At 48.3% G+C, this 24872-nt stretch overlaps 1 protein-coding gene across 6 annotated transcripts; it reads left to right on the forward strand.

Annotated features, from left to right (window-relative positions):
- The first annotated feature begins 4171 nt into the window (after window positions 1-4171).
- On the forward strand, window positions 4172-23450 carry LOC116979826 (PHD finger protein 13-like). Of its 6 annotated transcripts, none has more exons than XM_033031706.1 (6): window positions 4172-4364; window positions 5332-5363; window positions 10313-10405; window positions 14812-15718; window positions 16547-16588; window positions 20425-23450. In XM_033031706.1, exons 1-6 carry the CDS (start codon window positions 4331-4333, stop codon window positions 20649-20651), a joined length of 1335 nt encoding a protein of 444 aa, XP_032887597.1. In that variant the 5' UTR covers window positions 4172-4330; the 3' UTR covers window positions 20652-23450. The 6 variants fall into 6 exon arrangements, with proteins under 6 accessions (XP_032887597.1, XP_032887599.1, XP_032887598.1 ...); XM_033031708.1 differs by lacking the exon at window positions 4172-4364 and adding an exon at window positions 4903-5011 and having other exon boundaries at window positions 20425-20955; XM_033031707.1 differs by lacking the exon at window positions 4172-4364 and adding an exon at window positions 4910-5087 and having other exon boundaries at window positions 20425-20955.
- Window positions 23451-24872: the final 1422 nt, after the last annotated feature.

The following is a 24872-nucleotide window of genomic DNA, read 5'->3' on the forward strand; positions in this document are numbered from 1 at the left end:
AATGCTTTTTTATTTGTTTAATAGTCATTGTCCTCTCCTCCACACCATCAAAACCCTTCTGTTCTGTAGAACCGTCTCTCACTACATTGCAGAAACCAACTCAGCAGAATGATCTTTGCCTCAGCACTATAATGCATATGGTCTCTTCTAAAACCTTAGTAAGGAAGGAACTAACCTATTCATGCATCTTGAAACTGAGGGGTTGGATAACACTTAACTGGGGAATGGTTATATGGAGTTAGGTTTCTTGTGAATGCAGCCCAAAACAGGTGGCAAACTCCATCCAAAGCCAAAATCTCGAATGAGACCGATAGTCAAGAAATACCGTAAGGGAAAGTTGAAAATAACTTTTCCTACCCTGGGAAATGTCCACGACTGTCCACCTTATCTATGCCCCTCATCATTGTATCTACTTCAAAAGTAACCCTGTAGCCTCTTACACTCCAGGGAAAGACCCAGCTTCTCTAACCCTTCAGAACTAGTAACATTCTCATACTATTTTTGCATTCTTTACAGAAGCATCCTTTTAGCAGGGTGACCAGAACTGTACACCAATTGTGGCCTTACCAACATCATGTACAGCTATAACAACTTACCCTCTCCTGTACACAATACTGAACAATGAAGGAAAGTATGTGAAATTATAGCATTACCACACTGTCCACCTGCGGAGGAACTATGTACCCAAATCCCTAGGTCTGTTCTACGACTTCTGATGGGCACTACATTTCTACCCTGGTTTAACCTACCAAAATGCAATACCTCACATTTATCAGATTTAAACTGTCTGTCAATCCTCAGCCCATTGGCCCAGTTGATCAAGATCCTGTTGTGATTGTAGATAGCATTCATCATTTACTTTATCACCAATATCAATGCCATCCTACATTCACATACAAATCATGAATATAAACAAACAGTGGACCCAGCACTAATCCCAAAGGCACACCACTTGGTCGTGTCTGAACATCTATCACAACCCTTTTCTCCCTTCAAGCCAATTTTGTATTCAATTGGCTAGCTCACCTGGATTCCATGTGATCTAACCTTCCAAACCAGTGTACATAGTCAAAGGCCATGGTAAAGTCCATGTAGGTAATATTTCTCACTTCCCTCAATCTTCGTGATGATCGCTTCAAAAAACTCTTCCCTGTGTACTTCACGTCTCCTGTCTGCGTATGCTTACTGGCGTTTCGACTCTCCACCCACAGTTCTGTACAACCAGAGAAGTCAAGGCTGAAACTGACAGATTCAGTTAGTCTGGTCATGACATTTACCTATCTGCAAGAATGTCATTCAAGCTATTGGAACTCAATTAGGAGACGAGCCACCCAGCACACTGACATTTGTCACAAATGTTCTAATTCAAGTCAGGACATATGTTTGGAAGTGACTCAAGGTCACCCTGGCCTGAACGTAAATGGACAGGGGATTTATGTGGTCTGCCCATTCAGAATCAAGCATCACTATGAAAACCCGAGTCACAAAAGCCTTATATTACTAAAAAAAAGACAGTAAACTTATGAAAGGAAAAATGCTCCATTAACGTCTGGAATTGTTTGGGGTTAGTGAAGAGACAGTAATTGTAGCAGATTTCAGAAATTAGGTTTTTTTTAAATAAAGGATTCAGAAATGTTGATCAAGAGTGTCCTTGAAACAGAAAATAGTAGGCTATTCAGCCCTTCGAGCCATCATGGCTGATCATCCAAACCATTCAGCCCTTCGAGCCAGCACCGCCATTTAATATGATCATGGCAGATCATCCAAAATCAGTACCCCGTTCCTGTTTTCTCCCCATATCCCATGATTCTGTTAGCCCCAAGTCTTGACTCTCTCATGAAAACATCCAGTGAATTGGCCTCCACTGCCTTCAATCCTCTGTAATAAGTAACAATGCTAACATGCAAGGCTGCAGATAATTAGGAAGATGTGTTGGCTTTCATTGCAAGAGAATGAGTACAAATAAAAAATGCAATCATACAGGACATGGGCAAGAACACATCTGATTTAGGTACAACCATCTTTGGGTACATCTCTGGGGCTCTTACTAAAAGGGGACAAATTTGATCTTGAAAGAGAGCGGGAAATATTTAACAGTTTTCTTTATAACTAGTAGGCAGAATCGCAAGTTTAGGAGGAGAGGTGACTATGTTTGAGGGCTCAATTGGATAGACATGGAAAATATTTGAGTGGCTAGGTCATCTGAAACTTGGAGGGGGAGGGGGGGGGGGGCTGGGGAAGAAAGTCAAAATAAAAGACTGAAATTTCAAATCTTAGGATGCAATTATACAGTCATGGGTGAGAAATTATACCCCAAGAAAGTCAAGAGGTTCAGTAACAGATTAATTCAAAATAGATTGAGAGATTTGTGGATAGCAGAGGAATCAAAAAAATGATTTAAGGGTCAGATTATAATAATGAAAGACCATTTGACCCTTGAAATCTCTGCCATTCAATATAATGTCCAAGCCCTCATCTCACAGTACAGCTGGATGCCTTGTCTGAAATGCAAGAATATATGCTGAGCTGAACACCACCTCTTAGAATCGTCCAAATCATAAATCCAGTGATAAAACACACTCCATCCACGCCACGTTCCCAAGCAATTCACAATCTCAAACGGGCTACAGCAAGACTGTAGCCCCAAGTGTGTCTAAGTCGGGCCATTGTGACCCTTACTGACACACTGTTCACTCAATTATGGTGCCACGGGACAAAGATCCATTTAGTAAAGCAGGGTGGGGTTGGGGGTGTGTAGAAATTTGCCTTGTACGGCAATGTGTTGCACATTATACTGCTTGCACTTCCAAAATTAATTGAATTCAAGTAAGTAATCACAATGAACATAGCAGCAGGGATTGTACTGGCTCTATTCCAATCCTGGGAAAGTTAAACAGCACAACTGTGCAGTTACAACATGTCCATTCCGAGGTGTGATTTTAAAAGAGTTAAAAAACAAACAACATTTAACAGAAAAAGACCGTGTTGGAGTAACTCAGGTAAGGCAGCACCTCTGCAGAATATGGATCGTTAACATTTTGGGTCAGGACCCTTCATTTTTTGTAAACCAGCATCTGCAGTCTCATGCATCTCCACAAACTACCAGATTAGTTTGAGAATTAAACAATGCCACTAAACCAAATCACCCAAAAGCAGACACAGAGTGAAACAGTTAAATCATAAAAAAATCATCAGGTTTACAACCTGCCAAGCCTGCCCAAGGCCAATGAGGACATTTGTAGCAACCTTGGAAGTCCAACATGTCAGGAAGGTTTAGAGGAATAATAGGCTAGATCAATATATCGTTGATCACACAAGACTTCGGACGCTGCAATAAAAAAAACCAAAGCTGGGTAACAACAGTGACAACGCTCAGCATCTGTAGGAATGCTAAAAGAATATGGGAAGACAGGTGGGAGGTGAATAGAGAACAAGGGCAGTTGCGAATGTCACAGGAAGTCCTTGTTTGTCACCTACAGACGTGCTCTAGTTGACGAGCTCCTCGTTGGAACGGGTTGGGGAAGCGTTTAAAGGATGCACACACAGTCAGTGAATTTGAGACACCTGTTAAGAACCAGCACCGGCTGAGGGCTGAACGGCCGGTTGCGCTCAGTGTTTCCGGAGGGAACGGCAGCGAGAGGAGCGTAACGTGAGCGCCGCCAGGCCCAGGCTTCCTCACCCGCCCGGAGCACAGCAGAATCCCTCTGCTCGCTCCGTCGCCTCCATGGTGAAAGTCGCGACGTAACTGGGTAACGAATGCGGCGGGAAAAATCTGAGGCGCGCGGCTCCTCGTCCTGTGGAGGGCGAGATTTCCGTGAGGTGCTCCCGCCACCAGCAACATCTCCCGTCACCAGCAGCTGCCGAGCGCCCGGCTCGGACTGAGGCGCCTGCGCTCCGCCGTGCTATTTATAGACGGCGACCAGAGCGAGCGATACCAACTGACAATCAGCCCCCACGCCACTGCATGGGGGGGGCGCAATGAACACCGAGGAAGCAGATTTAACGTTAATTCCCTCCGTTACAATGTGATTCATCCACGACATAAGTCAAACGAGATTTCGGACGTTTGTTATTGGTCTGCGTGGTGAGTGGAGGCTGTTTTACTGGAGTTTGCATCTCACGTTGCCGCGACGCCCCCTGATCGGCGGGCGGTGGTGCGGCCCGGCCGCGGCTGACGTCATTGAGGGGCGGGCGGAGCGTGGCTGAGGGTGGGATCCGGGTCTGTCGCCAGCGCCGCGCTCCCGCCGCCCCCTCCCCGCCCCGGGTCGCCTCCCTCCCTCCCTCCCTCCCGCCCGCCCCTTTGTCATCGAGTCGCTGGCTGGACACCGGCATGACATCTCCGATCAGCAGCCAAGAGTGTGCAGGTGAGGGGGCTGGCGGCGAGTTTGTGATCGTGGGGCTCACTCATTTGTGGCTTGGGGCAATGGAGAGTGAGTGTGGGGCAGCGGCTGGACACCTCCCTCCCCCCGAATCCCCGTCCCTATGCCCCCCCCTACCCCTCCCCGTCCCTCTGTCTCCCCCCCCCCCTCTGCCTCCCTCTCCCCCACCCCGTCTCTCTGCCCCTCCCCGTCCCTCTGCCTCCCTCTACCCGACCCCGTCTCTCTGCCTCCCCCACCCCGTCCCTCTGCCTCCCGCTACCCGACCCCGTCCCTCTGCCTCCCCCTCTCTCTGCATGACCCTCCCCGTCCCTCTGCCTCCTCCTCCCCGTCCCTCTGCCTCCCCTCCCCGTCCCTCTGCCCCCCCCCCCGTCCCTCTGCCCCCCCCTACCCCTCCCCGTCCCTCTGTCCCCCCCCCCCCCCTCTGCCTCCCGTCCCTCTGCCTCCCTCTACCCGACCCCGTCCCTCTGCCTCCCCCTCTCTCTGCCTGTCCCTCCCCCTCTCTCTGCCTGTCCCTCCCCGTCTCTCTGCCTCCTCCTCCCCGTCTCTCTGCCTGTCCCTCCCCGTCCCTCTGCTTAACACTCCGTCTGCCTCTCCCTTTCCCTCTGCCTCCCACTGCTTTACTTTTATCCTCGGTAAACAAGGACACAATTTAATCCAGATCTGCACACGATAGCACGCCGAGTTGCCTCTCAGACCCCACGTTGACTTGTGAGTGGATCTTTAGGTCCGCAAGTTATATTGGGCACTCGCTGTATTCTTTCGCAACTCCGTATGTGTGTGTCTCTCTCCCTGCGTCTCTGCTACGTGTGAGTGAGTAAGTGAGTGAATGAGTGAGTGAGGTTGTGTCTCTCCTGTGTGTCTCCTGTGGCTGTGTATGAGGCTGCCCGTGTCTCTCGCTGTTTGTGTGTGTGCATTTTGTTACAATTAATCTTAAGGCGTTTATCTCTTGCAGAGCCGGCCACCGGAGCGGCGGCGATGTCTGAGGTGAGTTTCTACAGTCCAGGATTTATTTGTTTTTTTCTGATTTGCTTCCTTGCGGGAAGCTCAGCATTGTGTGTGTAGTGGAGTCTTGTGAAGCTCCTGGTATCTGCCAGGCAGCCTGGGAGGAAACGCAGCCGAGGGGGGCTGTGTTTGGGGGTTTGTCGGGATCGATGATGCATTGTAGGGGAAGTGAAGTCGGCCAAATGTATGAGAGATCGACGGGGTTGTTGTCCACGGCTCCAGTATTGTCCTCCGGGTCCTGTTGCGTGGGATAAAGCCCGAAGTGGGCGGTCTGAGCACTTTGGGTACAAGCGCGGCTCCACCGTCGCCATCTTGCCGGTGGATGTCAAAAAAAAAAGTGAGTGTGGATTCAAACAAAAGGCTGCAAAGAGTGGCTGAAGTGTAGGTGCGAGGAGGGAGCAGGCTGCTCGCAGCCCGTGCTGGGGAGGGACAGGAAAAGTGAGGGTCTCTACTCCATCGCGACCCCCCGCCCGAGGCACCAACACCTCCTCTCTCCCCCCCCCCCCCCCCCCCCCCAACTCTGCCCTGCAGACCGCCTGCTCCCATTGTGCTGCCATTAGTTTTATGTTATTTTTAATCTCGCTGTAGGCCGGATTTCCGTACTTTTTAACCGGGCTGCGCTCCCCTTCCCCCTTCCCTCCCCCCTCCACAGCATGTGTTGCCATGAGCCTGCTACCCCACCCCCACTCCCTCCCGCGTTCTGTGGGTAGGGGTGGTTGCCGGGTTATTCGCCAAGAACCAGGGACGGAGCCATCTCCCCCCCTCTCCCTGTCACCTCCCCCCCCCCCTCTCCCTGTCACCTTCCCCCCCTCTCCCTGTCGCCGTCGTGGATCTGGAGCAGGCTCCGTCCGGTGTCTGGGACTGGGCGGCGAGTTCGCAACCCCGGGCTGCTCTCATGTTGCAAATCCTCCTGCGCCCAATGTTTTCAGCCTGTGCTCTGAACATAATTCGGTTTAAAAAACAAATCAAGTTGATGATCCTAAACGAACGGCCCCGGCTCCTTTTTCAATTGACCTGTCGGGGAAATCTAAGACTTCAAATGGTCGCGGATTCTGGAAACTGGTTAAAATGTTTCGTTCCTCTTGGCGGGCGTTGTAACGACCCGATAATGTAACAGTGAGAGCGGGTCGCTGCTTGCCAGCGACTCCCAGCCCCGTCTGTGTGCGTGTGCATGCCCGCGGCTGCCTTCGTTGCTGTTTCTGCAGTTCATTGGGCGCTGCCTACTAGCTGGCTCGTTCGGTGGTACCACAGGCAAGCCCCCACCCCCCCCCCCCCCCCCCCCCCCGTAATACTTCCTCCCTCCACCCCCTTCCGTCTCTCCTCTTCCCATTCTTACTCCCTCCACCTCCCCCTCCACCCCCCCCCCCCCTTCCCTCTACCGCCTATTCCCTCCCTCCAACGCCCCTTCCCTCTCTGGAGCGAGAACCCTCGGCGCTTCGCCATTGCTCGCGTTGCTCATGTTATTGCCCCCTCCCCTCCCGTGCCTCTCTCCCTCTTTTGTTTCCCCGCCTCCTTTTTGCTGTCTTTCCCGGGCTCTCTCCTCTCGATCTCCCCCACTCGTACCCCTCCCACCTCCGTCTCTGTATCTTCCTCCTTTGCCTGCCTCCCACTCCCTCTGTTGCTTGTTTTGTTGCAAAGTGCTCGCCATAGGGGATCGCGCGTTGACAAGATGGTTTAAAAAAAAAAAACAAGAGGTGCCCGATTTTAAGTTGGGACAGGCGGGGGATTTTGTTTTAGAAAGCATGTGGACATTGAGTGCTTCCAAACTGCACGACCGCCCCTCCACTCCAAACGCCGAGTTGTGGTGTGGGGAAGGTTGATGTGGGCACTGGGGGGTATGTCCAGTGACTGGGGCGAGTACGGGGCATCCGATCGCTATGGCTACAACAAATACTATGGAATGGTATGCGTTTTAAAGATGTTCCTGTTGGACATTTAAACGCATTGCGTTGGTTCTTGGGTTCAGCATTTTGTTGACTTTGTCCTTGTGCTCAAATCCCTCCGTGGCCCCACCTTATTTTGGTCACTCCACTCCACCTTCTTCGCCAGTACAGATAATGTTGCAAAAACACAAAGTGCCAGAGGAACTTGGTTGGGTCAGGCAGAATCTGGTGAGGGAATAGACTAATGATGTTTTGGGTCTGGATCTGGACCCTTCCTCGGATTGGTGAAGGTGGTGGGGGATGATGGGAGAGGGACTAAGCCTGGCAAATGAAAGGTGGAGATAGGTGATTGAAGTGGATGGGGACTGATTGGCGGATGGATGAAGTAAGTGACGAAGGCTAGAGGTGAAACGTGTTGCTGTATAACTGGTGAGAACAGGTCTGTCGCTGTATAACACTTGGGTACAGAACTGGTGTGGACGAGTGTCACTATAACACTGGGGTACAGTAGCGGTGGGGATAGGTCTGTCACTGTAGAACACGGGTACAGTACTGGTGGGGACGGGTCTGGCGCTATATAAAACTGGGGTACAGTTCCAGTGTGGACTGGTCTATCACTATAATACTATGATACAGTACTGGTGGGAACATGTCTATTACTGTATGACGCTCTTAGACAGTACTAATCGGGATGGGTCTGTATAACATTGGAGTACAGTACCAGTGGGGACAGGGCTGTCATTGTATAATAATGTGGCAAGAAGGTCAGACTTGGTTGAGGGGAAATAAATGTGGAGTAAATTGCTGAATTGTGGTTTATGCTTAGAACACCTTGGAGAAAGAAGCAATGTGTTATCGTGCATTCATAGAAATAAGCAAAGCAAGGCCACTCACTCCAGGGCTGAGTGCTCCGTATGACCATGGCTTTGTAGATGATGGGCAGCCACTATTCGTAACACAAATCTCCAGCTGTGGCTTCATCCTGCTAAATTTCTACCCTCCAGCACCTTTTCAGTAATGTGGTGACCAGAACCTTTTGCTGGGCTCAGCTGGCTTCTGATCAACCAAAGAGGTACATGGAGTTCATCTGCTTGAACCATCTCTCTCCTTGTCCTGCTGCCTTCAGGGATCTCCTGTTATATGTTCAAATATTAAAAATACAGTGTGGAAGCAGGCCCTTCGGCCCACCAAATCCACGCCGACAATCGATCACTGCGTATACCAGGTCTATGATACCCCACTGTCACATCCTGCAATTTACAGATGCCAATTGACTTACAAAGTTACAAACTGTACGTCTTTGGAGTACGAGTGGAACCCTGATTGCCTGCCTACACATTTCCAGATATTGTGCGTCCCCTCTCGGTTGGTGACTAGACGCGGTTAAAGTAGTTTTAACAGTGGGTGTGGGGATAACAAACTGGAATCTCATCTGTTCATCCCTGCATAATGCCAGAGTCATTTGTACTTGGCCCAGTACACCTTCCATTTTGACTTGGTTGACTGACATTTCAATTTTATAATAGTTAATTAAGGATATACATTGCCTTCAGAACACCAATAAATCACATATAGTTGATGATCTAACCTTTCTCGACGTATAGGGTTTAATGGTGTTTCGTATTTTGATGGCTAGCAACTTGTTACATACACATAGCAATAGCTACACGTTTATCTGCAGCCATTGAATCATTACTCCCTTGCTTTCACTTCGTGCACACGGGGTCAGGCCCTTTGGCACACCTTCTCTGTGCCAATCGAACTAATCCCTTTTACCTGCATGTGGTCTCCGTCCTTCTATTCCTTATACCTAGTTCCGGTGAACTACTTCTGCACCTGCCCCAAGCCTTCGCATCCTTCCCATAGTGTGATGACCAGAAGAGCACACAGTGCTATAAAATGTGGCTGTTAGACGTTTTATACTGCTGCAGCATGATCTCCCGAAGTTTATACTCAATGCCCCAAATGATGGAGACAAGCATGTTGTATATGTTCTTAACCATCCTCTCCCGTTTCAGTGCACTGGGACTTGCACCCCAATATCCTTCTGCATGTCAATGATTCTCTGGGTCTTCTTGCATTTGACTTTCCAAAAGCAACTTGGCCTGACAAAACTGGGATATTATAGCCTCAACAGGCTGAGAGAAGGGCAGAACAGGCAGCTCAATGTTCCAGTGTACAGGTGCTGCAGGTGTAATAGAGGTACAAGTAAAAGAGGAGGGATGCTGTCTTTTTGATCAAGGAGGACATAAACACAGTGCTAGGAGAGGATATTCGTGAGGAATAAACCAGTGAGCTCTATAGGTCGGCCATAAAGGATGGGACTGTATTATAGGTCCCAAAAAGCCAGCGGGAATTAGAGGAACAGATGTTTGGAGCGATTGCAGATAGCTATAAGAATAATAGCATAGTATTAGTGGGAGATTTTAATTTCCTTAATATTGAGTAGTCACCCGTTGCGGGTTTTTTTAACTTAAGGAGTGATGGATGCCTAGAACACGCTGTCAGTGGTGATAGTGCAAGCAGACATGATAATAGCATTTAGATAGACACATGGATATGCAGGAAAGGAGGGGTATGGATCGTGCAGGTAGAGGAGACTAGTTTAACTTGGCACCTTGTAAAGCACGGATATCGTGGGACGAATGTGGTACTGTTATATCTTCTCTCTTATGCTGGCTTTTGATTCAGCTCATCAGTGAAATATCCTCTTGGCATCCACCTTGTCAAGTGCTCTCCATGATCTTGTATCTTCCATGCGTAGAATAACACCACAACCAAGACACCTATTCCAGTCCATCCCCAACAACAGGACTCTGGAGGTTTATACAGCGGGCAAAGGTGTGGATGTATAATGACGGAGCCGGTGGATGGGTGTGGAAATGTGGGCCAGTGTCAGACATCTGATAGGAATCAAAACGGGTCATTAGTGGGTCCAGGTAATCGCGGGCTCATCGATCTACCGGAGCAGTTGGGTCGGTTGTCTAAATGGATTTGTCAAGTCTTTAAAACATTACGTTATTTTATTATGTTGTTTTATATTTTTAGCCACCAAAGAAGAAGCAAAGGACAGTGGAGGACTTCAACCAATTCTGTACCTTTGTGTTGGCGTATGCTGGCTATATTCCATATCCCAAAGAGGTAAGGCTACCCTGCCTGTTCTGCTTAGATCAGCTGTGTAATGTAAATGCCAGCGCCCCTTGAGGCCAGGAGTACAAGCCGGCGAGTTGGCCAGTGCCTCGTGACTGAGGTCAAGTGACTTTCTAGAGGTTTCTGTTAGTTGTTGGAAATAAACTCTTCTTGCAAGATGTTGGATGTGTATTCATTGTTCTAGCCACAACAGGGTTATACACAGACATTACAAGCTGTAAGTTCTCTTGCTTTTTTCCAATAGGTTTCACTTGGGTAGAGTGTTGGTTTAACCTCTGTTTAAGAAGGAACTGCAGATGCTGGAAAATCGAAGGTACACAAAAAAGCTGGAGAAACTCAGCGGGTGCAGCAGCATCCATGGAGCGAAGGAAATAGGCAATGTTTTGGGCCAAAGTGTTTCGGCCCGAAACGTTGCCTATTTCCTTCGCTCCATAGATGCTGCTGCACCCGCTGAATTTCTCCAGCTTTTTTGTGTACCTGTTGGTTTAACCTCAATGAAAGTTAACCTCAATGGAAAGAATGCAGATGAGATTTAGCAGAGTAGTCCGGTGAATGGAAGATTTCACCTGGTTGGGGTGACTGGAGGAGAAGGGCTGCTCTCTGGATCAGAGGAGGTTGGTTCATAATCATCAGTCAGTATTAAGTAGGAGTTGAGTCATCTAGCAGTTATATAAGACGTTAGTGTGGCCACATTTAAAGTATAGTGTTCAGCTTTGGCCATGTTGGTCAGCAGGGTAAGTTGGGCTGAAAGGGTATGTTTCCACGCTGTATGAATCCGAGTTACTTCAGCAGGTAAATCAAGAGAAAATGTTACCAGTGGCAAGAGATTTGTAGCTGGACAATAAGGATTGCAGGGAGCAGCAAAGGAGCGGCCAGGCTAATGAGAATCTTTTTTACACCATAAATTGTTGTGACTTGAGACATGGTGACTGAAAAGGCGGTGAAAGCAGATTCAACAGGAACCAGATAAATGGAGCAGGATCCTCTGTATGGAAATGGGACTGGTGGATGGACTCTTTCCAAGGGTTGACATAGACCTGATGGACTGCCATAGCCTCCTGCTTCAAAATTCTGTGATTCTTTTGTTTTAAATAAAAATGAGAAACATATGGTTTGGATTCTTGCCAAGGCAAATCACAGTTGGAACCATCTCAAGGGACTAGTTGTTTCCAAGAGTGGTCAATGGTTTATTTAGCTGATGTCTGAATGATAGGACATGTTGGTCAGCGGGTTAAGTTGGGCCGAATTTTCCAACCTGGTTTCCACGCTGTATGCATATGTGAGAGGCTTCAGCAGATAAGAGAAAATGTTTCCAGTGGCAGAAAAGGGTGGTCACAGGTCTGTACTCCACTTTCACATGGTCCAGTATTTTGATAATATACAGGTAAACCACCGATTTTCCAGCATCTGATGGTCCGGTGCCTCCTTTATTCCGGACAAAATTCCGAGAGCATTGTGTGTGGAGCACGTTCTTTTGGGACGTGTGCCTCTGTCCTAAAAGAGTTAATGGTTTACTTCTTTGTTAATTGCTAATTCTTTATTTAAGTTTCTAGCAGTCCATGGTGCTTTAGAGGCAGGAGGGGTATAATTAGTGTGTCAGAGATGGATTGTTGAATTATTACGTGACCTCTGTTGGTCTGGCAAAATGGATAATCCGACAAGGTTCTGGAACCAAGGGTCTGGAAACAAATCGATGCTGTACCTGTACTCTTATCACAGACTTGCTGTACCTGTTTGATGTGGTTTTACGTCAATGCTGCCCGTGGATGGCTTAAAAACGCATCTGGTGAAAATCATAATTTCCCTTTTACATTGGCTAACGTCCTTCCACCAACAGCTCTGCCTAAGACTGGTAAAATTGGTAATACCTTTTGCTGCACACAAACCTGCTATGTATCTTTCTGAATAAGGGTCCTGACCTGAAATGTCACCCATCTTTATTCACCAGAGATTCTGCCTGACCCTCTGCGTAACTCCAATATGTTGTGTCTGTTTTAGTAAACCAGCATCTGCAGTTCCTTGTATCCACATATATCTTTGCATCTTGGCTTGTAGCAAGTATTTACATCAGCCTCGCCATTGGTATTCTCTTGTAGACATTGACCGCGGGCTGGTCTGTCTTTGGTCAAACAACACTCACCTGCTGGAGGTATGGTGCCAGAATTGATTCTGAATCGGGCTCCTTTGTACATTCCAGCGTGGAGAACAGTTACTCACCCAAATAATATGCAAAGTGCTGGAGTAACTTCGTGGATCAAATAGTATCTGTGGAGAATATGGAGAGGTGATGTTTCGGGTCGGGACCCTTTTTCAGACTGTGATTTCAGACCCTCTGTGATTCCAGTTACTTGTCCAATATATGGATCTGAAAAGTAAGGGATGCGTTTAAAATGTATTTACAGAGCAGCAAAAGAACATGGTCCACCAGTAGAAACACGGAACTGCAGATGCAGGTTTAAGAAGGGTCCCAACCTGAAACACCACATAACTATCCTTGTTCTCCAGGGATACTGCCTGAACTGCTGAGTTACTCCAGCTCTTTGGTCTATATGTTCTAGTCGATACTTTATGCATTTTGGGAGTTTCCTCCCTCTCTCCACCCCTCCATCTCGTCCTATCAGCACATCTTTCTACTTCAGTCTGAAGATGGGCCTCGACCCGAAACGTCACCCATTGCTTCTCTCCACTGAGTTACTCTAGCATCTTGTGTCTACCATCTTTCTCCTACCTTCTCCCTCATGAATTTATCTAACTTCCTCTTAAATGCATCAATACTATTCTAAGACAGCATGATGTGTTGTCATGTTTCATTTTGCTAATTCTTCACTGAATTTATTAGACTTTGACTTACTGTTTCACTTTGTAAAATAGCATCTGCAGTTCCTTGTTTCTGCATTGCTATGTACTCTGACCACACACTGGCAAATAGCTAGAAGTGCATTTAAATGAAAATCTTCCTCCTTTTCGTGACAGCAGCTTTCTCCCCGTCCAAATCTCACCTTTGACACCTGTTCTTTTCTCTCCCTCTTTCCTGTTTTCCCCCATAGAGCGCACACATTTTTCCCACCGTGCACCGTCCCCCCGCCACGCCCCTTCAACCTATATCTCTCCCTCCAGTTTTAGATTTCACTCCTCCTCTTCTCTCCGTATCTGACATCCTTTTATCCCCATTGTCACTTACTCTGCCCCCCTCGCCTGTATTCACCTATCACTTGCCAGGTTATCGCCCACCCCCACCACTTTTTTTCCCCCCAGTTTTGACTCGCCTACTCCCTCAGCCTGGATTAGAGGGTATTAGCTCAGGGAGAGGTTGGGTAGACCTGGATTTTTTTCTCCGGAATGTTGTAGATTGACAATAGACAATAGGTGAAGGAGTAGGCCATTTGGCCCTTCGAGCCAGCACTGCCATTCAATGTGATCATGGCTGATCATCCCAAATCATTACCCCGTTCCTGCCTTCTCCCCATATCCCCTGACTCCGCTATTTTTAAGAGCCCTATCTAGCTCTCTCCTGAAAGCATCCACAGAACCTGCCTCCACCGCCCTCTGAAGCAGGGAGACTTGATACAATTATGAAAGGAAGAGATCGTCAGAACCTTTTTCCCAGTGTGGAAATGTCCAACACATGAGGGCATAGCTATATGGTGAGAGGGGGAAGGTTTAGTGGAGATGTGAGGGGAAACCAAGTGGGACCCGTTGGGTCCCGGTCCCTCAACGTGCGGTTGCGGAGGGGGGGGGGGGGGGCTGTGGCGTCACACACACACACTAACCACCCCCCCACACACACACACACACACCCCAGGTAAGGAGGGAGAGGTGGGGGGTGACAGCAGCAAGCAGACCCACTGTGATGTCATCAGCGAAACACAGTCATCTTTATTTCAACGTTTTGTCCGGTTTTTGAACATTTTCAGTAATAAAGCATGGAATTTTCAGATAAGCCGATTTCGGACTACAAGGGAAAAATCTCTACCGGAATATGTAAAAATGTTGCCATTAGTGCGTCGTTTTTTCGACAAGATGTGATCTCACACACACACACACACACACACACACACACACACACACACACACACACACACACACACACACATCGAAGATCAGAGTTTTAAGTATATAGATATGAGGGGAATTTTTTTTACATAGAAAGTTGTGGCATCTGGGACACAATGCTAGGTGTGGTGGAGGCAGATACGATAATGGCATTTAAGAGGCTTTTAGGTAGGCGCAGGGAATGGAGGCAAATTGATCACATGCAGGCAGATGAGATCAGTTTAACTTGGCATCTTGTTTGGCACAAACACGTGCTGTACTGTTCTGTGTTTAACTGTTTACATTGTCTGAGTTCCTCCAGCACTATGTGTTTTAATTAACGTTCTGTCCCTCTCCGTCCTCAGCATGACCCCTGGGCACACGCCAACCTGAGTCCTCGCAACAGCACGGGCAGCACTCTGGACAGCGACAGCTGGGAGTCCTCGCGCTCGTCAGACTCCCACATTCTGCACTGCGGCAGGAAGCTAAAGTGCGTGGGTGCCAAAGACGGGGCGAAGCGGGGGAAGGTGGACGGCATGTGGCTGGAACGGCCTGGGTTCTCCAGCTCGCTCTTCAACACCCCCGAGAAGTTCAAGTCCGAGAAGCCGAAGAAGAAGATCTCCTCAAAGAAAGCTAGTCTGGATGGTGCACGGAGGAGGAAGAGTCCTGAAGGTGGGAAGAGGATGGGCTTGGAAAACATCAACAAGGTGCTGGAAGTGTCCCAACCTCCCGTCCAGCTTCCCAAAGCAGTGGAGACCCGGCCAACTGTCGAGAAGATGCCGCAGAGCGACACTGAGTCCGACGAGGAAACGCTGAAGATCGACCTGCAGGCTGAAGAGATCTGCAAGCCGGTCCCAGTGCTGGAGGAGGTTAAGGAGCAGGCCGTAGATCCTGGGACAACCCCAGTGAGCGAGCCAGAGAAAGAGGTGATGACAGACCAGGGGAAGGTGAAGCAGCCTGATGGAAAGGAGCAGGTGGAAGGTCAGAACATGGAAGATCAGCCAGTGGAAAATCAGCCAGTGGAAAATCAGCCAATGGTAGATCAGCCGGTGAAAGATCAGCCAATGGAAGATCAGCCAATGGAAGATCAGCCAATGGTAGATCAGCCAATGGTAAATCAGCCAATGGTAGATCAGCCGGTGAAAGATCAGCCAATGGAAGATCAGCCAATGGAAGATCAGCCAATGGAAGATCAGAAGGAGGAGGAGGAGGAGGAGGAGGACAGGAACGAGCCAGAATCTGGAGTGTTGGATGGGACCACGGCCAATTCAGGTAAGGACAGTGACCTTGTAACGTAAGCATTTGCTGAATATAAAGCATATGGCAGGCTACAGTGTACAATCATGGGACCTGGCATCACCAGAGTCACGCAGCATAGAAACAGGTCCTTTGCCTGCATATGGCCCATATGCCTCAAAGCTTTCCCATCCATGTACCTGTCCAAGTAACATTTAAATATTGTTATAGCACCTGCCTCACCTCTTTGGCAGCTCGTTCGATATACTCACCACCCTCTGTGCGAAAAAGACTTTCAGACTGGCAGTCTAAAGAAGGGTCTTAACCCGAAATGTCACCTATTTACGTTCTTCAGAGATGCTGCCTGACCTGCTGAGTTACTCCAGAACATTGTGTCCTTTTGTGTATTAACCAGCATCTTAGATCTCTATTTCTGTTATCGAACATAGAACATTACAGCACAAGAACAGGCTCTATGGCATCCAATATATGTGCCAAACATGATGCCAGCACCTTCTTATCTGCCTGTACATGATCCATGTCCCTTCATTCCCCACCATCAACCAGCAATGAACTGGTGTCCTGCCCACTTGGACCTGGAGTTAACTCAGTGTAAAGACTAACTGATGGGTTTATGTTGGGAGAGAGTGTTCAGGACTGCAGACCAGGCCAGGTTAGGGTACAAGTCGACTTTGATCGTGTTGAATAGGTACATGTACAAGGGGGCGAAGGCCCCTTCAGTTCATGGCTTGATTGTAATCATGTATAGTTGTTTCGCTGACTGGATAGCACGTAATAAAAAACAGTTTTTCACTGTTCCTCAGTGCATGTGACAATAAACTAAACTAAGGTTTTATCCCACAGAACCTCCGGACCCAACACCAACAGAAAACCTCAAAATTGAAGGTAAGTCTGAAGGTGGTCCAACTGAGTGTGTGTACTTGAGATGAAAATTGGACTAGTTTAATCAGGGCAGGAATAGAATAGTGGCAGAATTATTTTAAAAGACCACATGGTGTTTAGAGAGAGAGAGAAAGAATTAAAGAATAATACAAAATAGATGCAGGAGTAGGCCCTTCGAGCCAGCACTGCCATTCAATATGATCATGGTTGATCATCCAAAATCAGTACCCCGTTCCTGCTTTCTCCTCAGTATCCCTTGAATCTGTTAGAGCTATATCTAACTCCCTTAAGAGCTATATCTAACTCCCTCTTGAAAACATCCAGTGAATTGGCCTCCACTGCCTTCTGTGGCAGATAATTCCATAGATTCACAACTCTCTGGGTGTAAAAGTTTTTCCACATCTCAGTCCTAAATGGCCTACCCCTTTGTGACCTCTGGTTCTGGACTCCCCCACCATCAGGAAAATTTTCCTTCATCTAGTCTGTCCATGAAGAATTTTATATGTTTCTATAAGATACCCTCTCATCCTTGTAAATTCCTGTGAATATAAGCCCAGTCGATCCATTCTTTCATGTCAGTCCCACCAAGCCGGGAATTAACCTGGTGAACCTACGCTGCACTCATTCACTAGCAAAAATGTCCTTTCTCAAATTAGAAGACCAAAACTGCACACAATACTCCAGGTGTGGTCTCTGTACAACTGCAGTAATAATAATAATAATAATAAATTTTATTTAATGGGCGCCTTTCATACATCTCAAGGACACCTTACATAGTAATCGGAATAAAAACATATAATCGGAATTAAACAAGTAATTAAAGACATCACAGTGACACAAATTAAAAACAGAATTCAATCCAAAAACAGAAAATCAAAAACACAGTGTGAAAAGAGAGCAGCGGCAGCCAAAGCGCGCCAGCGTCCACTCTCTCTTCACGGCAGCCATCTTGGACACAGACCTACAGGACTACAATTTGACAAAAAAATCATCCCCCCACAGTGGGTAGCACCGTGGAGGAAGGCACAAGGCACAGTAGGACCTCCTTGCTCCTATACTCAAATCCTCTCGCCATGAAGGCCAACACTGCCTGCTGTACCTGCATGCTTGCTTTCAGTGACTGATATACAAGGACACTCAAGCCTTGTTGCACCTCCCCATTTCCTAATCTGACACCATTCAGCTAATAATATGCCTTGTTCTTGCCACCAAAGTGGATAACCTCACATTTATCCACATCATACTGCATTTGCCTTGCTTCTGCCTACTCACCCAACCTATCCAGGTCACCCTGCAGTCTCATAGCATCCTCCTCGCTGCACACACTGCCACCCAGCTTTGTGTCAACCGCAAATTTAAAGATGTTACATTTAATTCCCTCGTCTAAATCATTAATATATTTTGTAAAAAACGGGTCCTAGCACCAAGCCTTGCGGCGCCCCACTAGTCACTGCTTGCCATTTTGAAAAGGATCTGTTAATTCCTACTGTGTTCAAAAGGGAACTGCAGATGCTGGAATATCGAAGGTACACAAAATTGCTGGGGAAACTCAGCGGGTGCAGCAGCATCTATGGAGCGAAGGAAATAGGCGACGTTTCGGGCCGAAACCCTTCTTCAGACTGATGGGGGGTGGGGAAAGAAAGAAGGAAAAAGGGGGGAGGAGGAGGAGCCCGAGGGCGGGCGGATGGGAGGGTGGGAGGAGACAGCTAGAGGGTGAAGGAAGGGGGGGGAGGAGACAGCACAGGCTAGCCAAATTGGGGGAATTCAATGTTGATGCCATAAGGACGCAAGGACCCCAGACGGAATATGAGGTGCTGTTCCTCCAATTTCCGCTGTTGCTCACTCTGGCAATGGAGGAGACCCAGGACAGAGAGGTCGGATTGGGAATGGGAGGGGGAGTTGAAGTTCTGAGCCACCGGGAGGTCAGGTAGGTTATTGCGGAAATCAGTCTGAAGAAGGGTTTCGGCCCGAAACGTCGCCTATTTCCTTCGCTCCATAGATGCTGCTGCACCCGCTGAGTTTCCCCAGCAATTTTGTGTACCTTTGTTAATTCCTACTCTTTGCTTCCTGTCTGCCAACCAGTTCTCTATCCATGTCAATATCCTACCCCCAATACCATGTGCTCTAAGTTTGCACACTAATCTCTTGTGTGGGACCTTGGCAAAGGCTTTTTGAAAGTCCAGATACACCACATCCACTGGCTCTCCCTTATCCATTCTACTTGTTCCATCCCCAAAAATTCCAGAGGATTAGTCAAGCATGATTTTCCCTTCATAAATCAATGCTGACTTTGACCGATCCTGTCACTGCTTTCCAAATGTGTTATCTTAGAGAGAAACAAGGAACGGCAGATGCTGGTTTACAGAAAAAGACACAAAGTGCTGTAGTAACTCAGTGGGTCAGGTAGCATCTCTGGGGAACATGGAATAGGTGATGTCTCAGGTTGGGACCCTTCCTCTGACTAGCTTAGAAACAAAGAACCGCAGATGCTGGTTTATACCAAAGCTAGATACAGAATACTGGAGTAACTCAGCGGGTCAGGAACATCTTTAAAGAAAAAGGATGAGTGACATTTTGGGTCTGGGCCCTCCTTCTGAAGAAGGGCCGTGACCTAAAATGTCACCGATCCTTTATCCTTGGAGATGCTGCCTAACCTGTTGAATTACTCCAGCACTTTGTGACTATCTTAAGAATTATCTTACACTGATTGGAGAGTTGTGAGCTACCCAGCTGGTGCATGTTTTGTGTGCGCTTGGTAGTATTTTCTTAGCCCAGCAACAACGGCAGGGCGATATCTTACACCTCCCACACCCACCTCCTGTTCTGGCCCCTCCACACGGCAACTCATCATCAGCTGATACTTTTGTGTTTGAGACCATGGAGTGGGTGTGTATCCAGGGCCTTCTAATTGCAGGCTGGGAGTGTTCTCTCCCAGGGTAGTCGGATGGTGTAGTCTCGGGAGTCCCCGGGGAGGTTTCCTGGACTACTCCTGGTCTACTCCTGGGGTAGTCTGCTGGTGTACTCCTAGGGCAGTCACCTGGTATACGCCTGGGGTAGTCAGCTGGGGAATGGTGATGGAATGTGAGGTGTTGCATTTTGGGAAGTCTAACCTGGGCGGGACTTATACAGTGACAATTGTAGAGCAGGGGATCTAGGAGTGCAGGTGCATGGTTCCTTGAAGGTGGAGTCGCAGGCAGTTCAGGTGGTCAAAAAGACTTTTGGCACATTGGTCTTCATCGGTCAAAGCAATGCGTATAGAAGTTGGGAGGCCATGGTGCAGTTGTATAAAACATTGGTGGGGCCTGCATTTAGAGTATTGAGTTCAGTTCTCGGCATCATGTTATAGAAAATATGTCAAGCTGGAAAGGGTACAGTTTTACGAGGATGTTGCCAGGACTAGAGGGTCTGAGCTATCGGGAGAGGTTGAGTAGGCTGGGACTATTCCTTGGAGTGCAGGAGAATGAGGGATGATCTTATAGAAGTGTATAAAATTATGAGAGGAATAGATTGAGTAGATGCACAGAGTCTCTTGCCCAGAGTTGGGGACCAGAGGACATAGGTTTAAGGCGAAGGGGAAAAGATTTAATAGGAGTCTGAGGGGTAACGTTTTCACACAAGGGGTGATAGCCGTATAACTTTATGATCTCAATGACTAACTGCTCAATGGCAGCAAAAATAATGGGAGGTTTTTGGGTGATCAGGTGCAAATGGAGTTAGTTTAGATGGAGTATCTTGGTTGGGATGGATGAGTTGGGTGAACGAGCCTGTGTCCCTGCTCACTGGCTCTATCCCCACTGAATATTGTACGTATCCTCCATTCACTGATTGTGTCCTTTCAGAAGACGATTCCTGGGATCTGATCACATGTTTCTGTATGAAGCCTTTTGCGGGCAGACCGATGATTGAATGTAACGAGTGTGGCACCTGGATCCACCTATCCTGTGCTAAGATCAGGAAATCGAACGTCCCCGAGGTCTTCATCTGCCAGAAGTGCAAAGATTCCAAGCAAGACATCAGGAGGTCGAACCGGGCTCGGACTGGGCCCAAGAAACGATTCAGTGAGTAGCCGGGCGATTCTGGCTGGTCTCATGGACAATCAGGAACACTTGGAACTGGGAAACCCTTTGGTTCTGGTCCCACGTGGAAGATATGCCTTTCAGACGAGGCACAATGGTGCAGGATTCACCGTGCATTGAATGTGTACATAATCCAAGCCCACCCTTCAGTCCATCTGATCCGTCGTACCTTGTTTCTTTGGTGGAGTTCTTATTAAAATCTGGGACTTGGAGACTGGGACCAAGGCGGCAAGATGTTCCGCGCCGTCCTATTTAAGGGTCTGTGGTTTCACTGACTTTGGAGCAGGACTTCAATGTAAATGCCATAGATTATTTGTTACTGGAAGTGTGGACCATGCCCATTGTCAATGGAACAGTTGGTGGGTGGGTATGGGTTGCGGTGTGGTTTATGGTGAGGGGCATCGGACTCTCCTGGAGCTGGTACGGGGGTGGCAGGGGGTTGGGAGTGGAGGCATCTGAACATCCTTTTCAGAGCGGTGTGATGTGCACAAAACCTGTCGAGGGGGAACACAAAGATATTGCCCCCCTCCTGTGTCCGGGATGTTGTTCACTGTCCACCAAAGATCACGTGAGTAGCCCTAGGTCCAGGTTTGAGAAGATCTAGGCTTCCATGAATGTGTCTACTACCATGGTTAACGTTGGAAGTTGGGCTATGGTTCAATAGCCCCACTTGGTTCCTCCATGCACCCCTGCCAGTATATTGTTCTAAAAAGAAGTGCAATTAAAGTTTGAGAATTGTTACCCATTGAATGATAGGAATGAATAGTTTGTGATCGTCCTGTTTTCAGACAATGGACTCAAGACACTGGCTGGGCCTTTAGCCTCTGCACACCTGTCCCTGGCCTTACCTGTGGCTGATGTGTGCAAGTGTCGAGGGGTCTAACGCTAAAAGCCCAGCTGTGATGGAGAAGGGCAGAGGTCGGGGGTGCTGCAGTGTTTGGCCAAGTCACAGCTCGATTGCCTAGCCAAGGTGTCTCGTTCTGCACTGCCTTAATCCAATCTTTGGCCACACAGCCAAATTGCTCTGCGACCGCCTCTCTCTGCCTTTCTCGCTGTCCCCACCACTGTAGGATGAAGAAACCGGGAACTGCAGATTCTGTTTAATAGGGCACAATGCTGGAGTAACTCGGCAGATTAGGCCGCGGATCTGGAGAACATGAATCGGTGATGTTGAGCCTCAATCCAAAATATCACCTTTCCATGTTCTCCAGAGATGCTGCCCGACCCGCTGATTTACTCCAGCACTTTATGTTCCACCATCGAAGATGCAGACTGGCCTACACTGTTTCCATTTAACCAGGTGGATGTAAGGCAGGGGGGGGGGAGTTGGCTGCTTGGGACTAATGGCGGTGTATTTAACAATAGAGGCTGGGGTAACTGGTGCAGCCCAGAGGGTGTGGGTCCAATCCAACTCTCCAGGCACCACCCTCTCGCTCTGAGTTCCCGGCATCTTGGAGCGGGTATAATTGTCAGCAGACAGTTTATGTACAGATCTAGCTGGGAGAGTTGTAACCACAATCCAGGCGGTTTCTATCCCCAAGTGCTTTGTTTAACTGAAGCAGCCTTGTTGGCGGGTATCGGCTTAGTTGGATGAGTTCCTTAGCACAAGTCCACTGTTTAGAGTCCACTTGCTTAAGCTGAACCTCTCTGGTTTTAGTTCTTGGTGCACTTTCCACTCCAGCGTGACAGGACCTCTGACACCTCTGGAATCAATGTTCCTCAGGCAGATTGATGGGTTCCTTTATTTACCACCATGATGGATGTTTCTTTCGTTTCAAGTTCCTGTTTTGAGGAATTTGGGCTTTCAGGAGAGGTATTGTTAGAAGGCTGTCCAATGAGTTGGTGATCCGTACTCAGGTTATGGCTCCATTATGGGGTCAATGGGTCTGCAGTGGGTCTACAGTCCCCACTCTGGTCCATATCACCCCACGATACACTCCTGGTGAGTTTTGCCCATAGAAAGCTTATGGTTCTCTTGTGAGCAGGTGAGTGGCCATCTGTTGATGCAAGGGAGAAGAGGCAAGCCCGATGACTATGGCACCTCAATAGGAGCTAAAGTCAGCCAGGAGGAGGCGGTGGTGGGGCGTGCAGTCACGGGATGGATGGTGATGTTCTCACAACACTGTAGCTGGGGGTTACCCCAGCCCCTGTAAACAGCCCAGAGAGTCTTAATAATGTCACACCTGGGTCTTGTAACTTAGCCCAGTGCTAAACGCCATTTAACGGTGCGTTTGTAAATAGCCTTGAAATTCTTCTGTAAATAGTGTTCTGGAAAGGCACAGTGGGTGTTATGGAGTGGCCCGTGAAGTTTGGGGATTGGTGGTTTAAATTTGCACTAAATCGTTAACCACGATACCTGGGGACGGACAGTGCTCGGCTGGGTTATGTTGAACAAATGTAAAATATGTGAAACCTCCGGATGTAAAGTGCCAGGTGTTCACCGTGTTCCTATTTTATTCTGTAAGGCTATTTCTGTGCAAATGATTTATAGTGCTGCAAGGTTTGGTCACGAGGGAGATGGAAATGAGAAAATAATTTTTAAAGCTCCCCCACCTCTTTCCCCCCCCCCCCCCCCCCCCCCCCCCCCAGCTCCCTATACCTACTACGCCCTCCTTACCCACTTTCTTGCTCCATCGTTCTTTCACTCTGCAATCTTCTCCTTCCCATTCTCATCCTTCTACTACCCCAACTTCTTCTGCCCCCCCCCCCCAGACCCAACCTCCTTTTCCATCACCACAGTTGCTGGATTTTCTATTCTCGAGAGGTAAAATAAATCTACACAGAATAAACCTCTTGGTGTGTGGTGTTGATATATGGTGTCTGTGACTGATTGATTTACAGGTTTGAGTCAGACTGCATCCTCTTGCACCTCTCCCGTGTGGGAGAGAGTTTGTTTGTGGAGCCACCTTCAGCCCGCAGCTGTCTGTGGTGCAGATGTGGGGGGAAAGGGTGGAATCCGGGGGAGTTCCCTTTCATTCGGAGCAGCCACTTTACACTTTCTGCCAAGTCCAAGGGGAGCCTTTGCATGTTCCAGCTCCTTCAACTTGCCTTCAGGAGAAGCTTGAAGGGTCCCGACCCGAAACATCACCTATCCATTTTCTCCAGAGATGCTGCATGACCTGCTGAGTTACTCTAGCATTTTGTGTCTATCCACGGTTTAGAGGGATATGGGCCATACGTGTGCATCTTGGTCGGCATGGAGGTGTTGGGCTGGAGGGCCTGTTTCTGTGCAGTATGCTGCTGGAGTTTGTACGTTCTCCCTGTAACACCCTCCACTGTGGTGTTGCTGATCTTTCCTCCCCGTTGTGTCAAAGTCCTGAGGTAGGGCCTCACAGTTACTTTTGGGAGAAAACCGGACCACCCTGAGAAAACCCACAGTCACAGGGAGAACGTACAAACTCCACACATGCAGCACTCACAGTCAGGATTGAACCCGGGTCTCTGGCACTGTAAGGCAGCGTCTCTACTGCTACACCACTGTGCTGCCACTAGTGGCGCAGCGGGTAGGGCCGCTGCCTCTCAGATCCAGGGACCCGGGTTCGATCCTGACGTTGGGTGCTGTCTTTTGTAGATTATACATTCTCCCTCTCTTAACTAAACTGAACACTAAATCAGACCTTTCCCACTGCAAGGGGAGGAGCTGTGATGCAGGAAGATGCTATTCATCCCTGATCATTTTCTACCCCAGTGGGAATGTGGCTGATCTGCTCCTTGCACTTAATCACCTGAATTTTGTCATGGATTACGAAGATTGCAGGATGGCACAATGGTGAGATTGGCGCTGTCTGTGTGGAGTTTGTACGTTCTCCCTGTGACCTCGTAACCTCCGGTGCTCTGGTTTCCTCCCACATCCCAAAGTCGTGCGGGTTTGTAGGTTAATTGGCCCTCTGTAAATTGGCTCTAGTGTGTAGGGAGTGGATGAGAAAGTGGGAAAACATAGAACAAGTCGATGGTCAGTGTGGACTTGGTGGGTCGAAGGGCCTATTTCCATGCTGTATTTCAATGGGGCTCCAGGTTCAGTATGATGAAGAAGGGCCCAGACCTGAAACCTGAAGCGCCTGTCCATCCTATTGAGTTCTTCCAGCACTTTGTTTTTTGCTCAAGATTCCAGCATCTGAAATACCTTGGCTCCAAGAGCTGTTGTAATCTTAACCAACTACTATGCATGTAATTATCCATTCCACCATAAGAGGGCAGCTCGGAGCCAAGAC

Source organism: Amblyraja radiata, chromosome 13, assembly GCF_010909765.2.
Source record: "Amblyraja radiata isolate CabotCenter1 chromosome 13, sAmbRad1.1.pri, whole genome shotgun sequence".
Classification (NCBI taxonomy): Eukaryota; Metazoa; Chordata; class Chondrichthyes; order Rajiformes; family Rajidae; genus Amblyraja; species Amblyraja radiata.

Excerpts from the sequence above, each read along its gene's own strand:
- LOC116979826 (XM_033031703.1), top strand. The coding sequence starts at position 5,568 with ATGAGAGATCGACGGGGTTGTTGTCCACGGCTCCAGTATTGTCCTCCG. Across the intron at positions 5,718-10,312 it reads CGGTGGATGTCAAAAAAAAA|CCACCAAAGAAGAAGCAAAG; the intron begins AGTGAGTGTGGA and ends TTATATTTTTAG. Across the intron at positions 16,589-20,424 it reads AGAAAACCTCAAAATTGAAG|AAGACGATTCCTGGGATCTG; the intron begins GTAAGTCTGAAG and ends GTGTCCTTTCAG.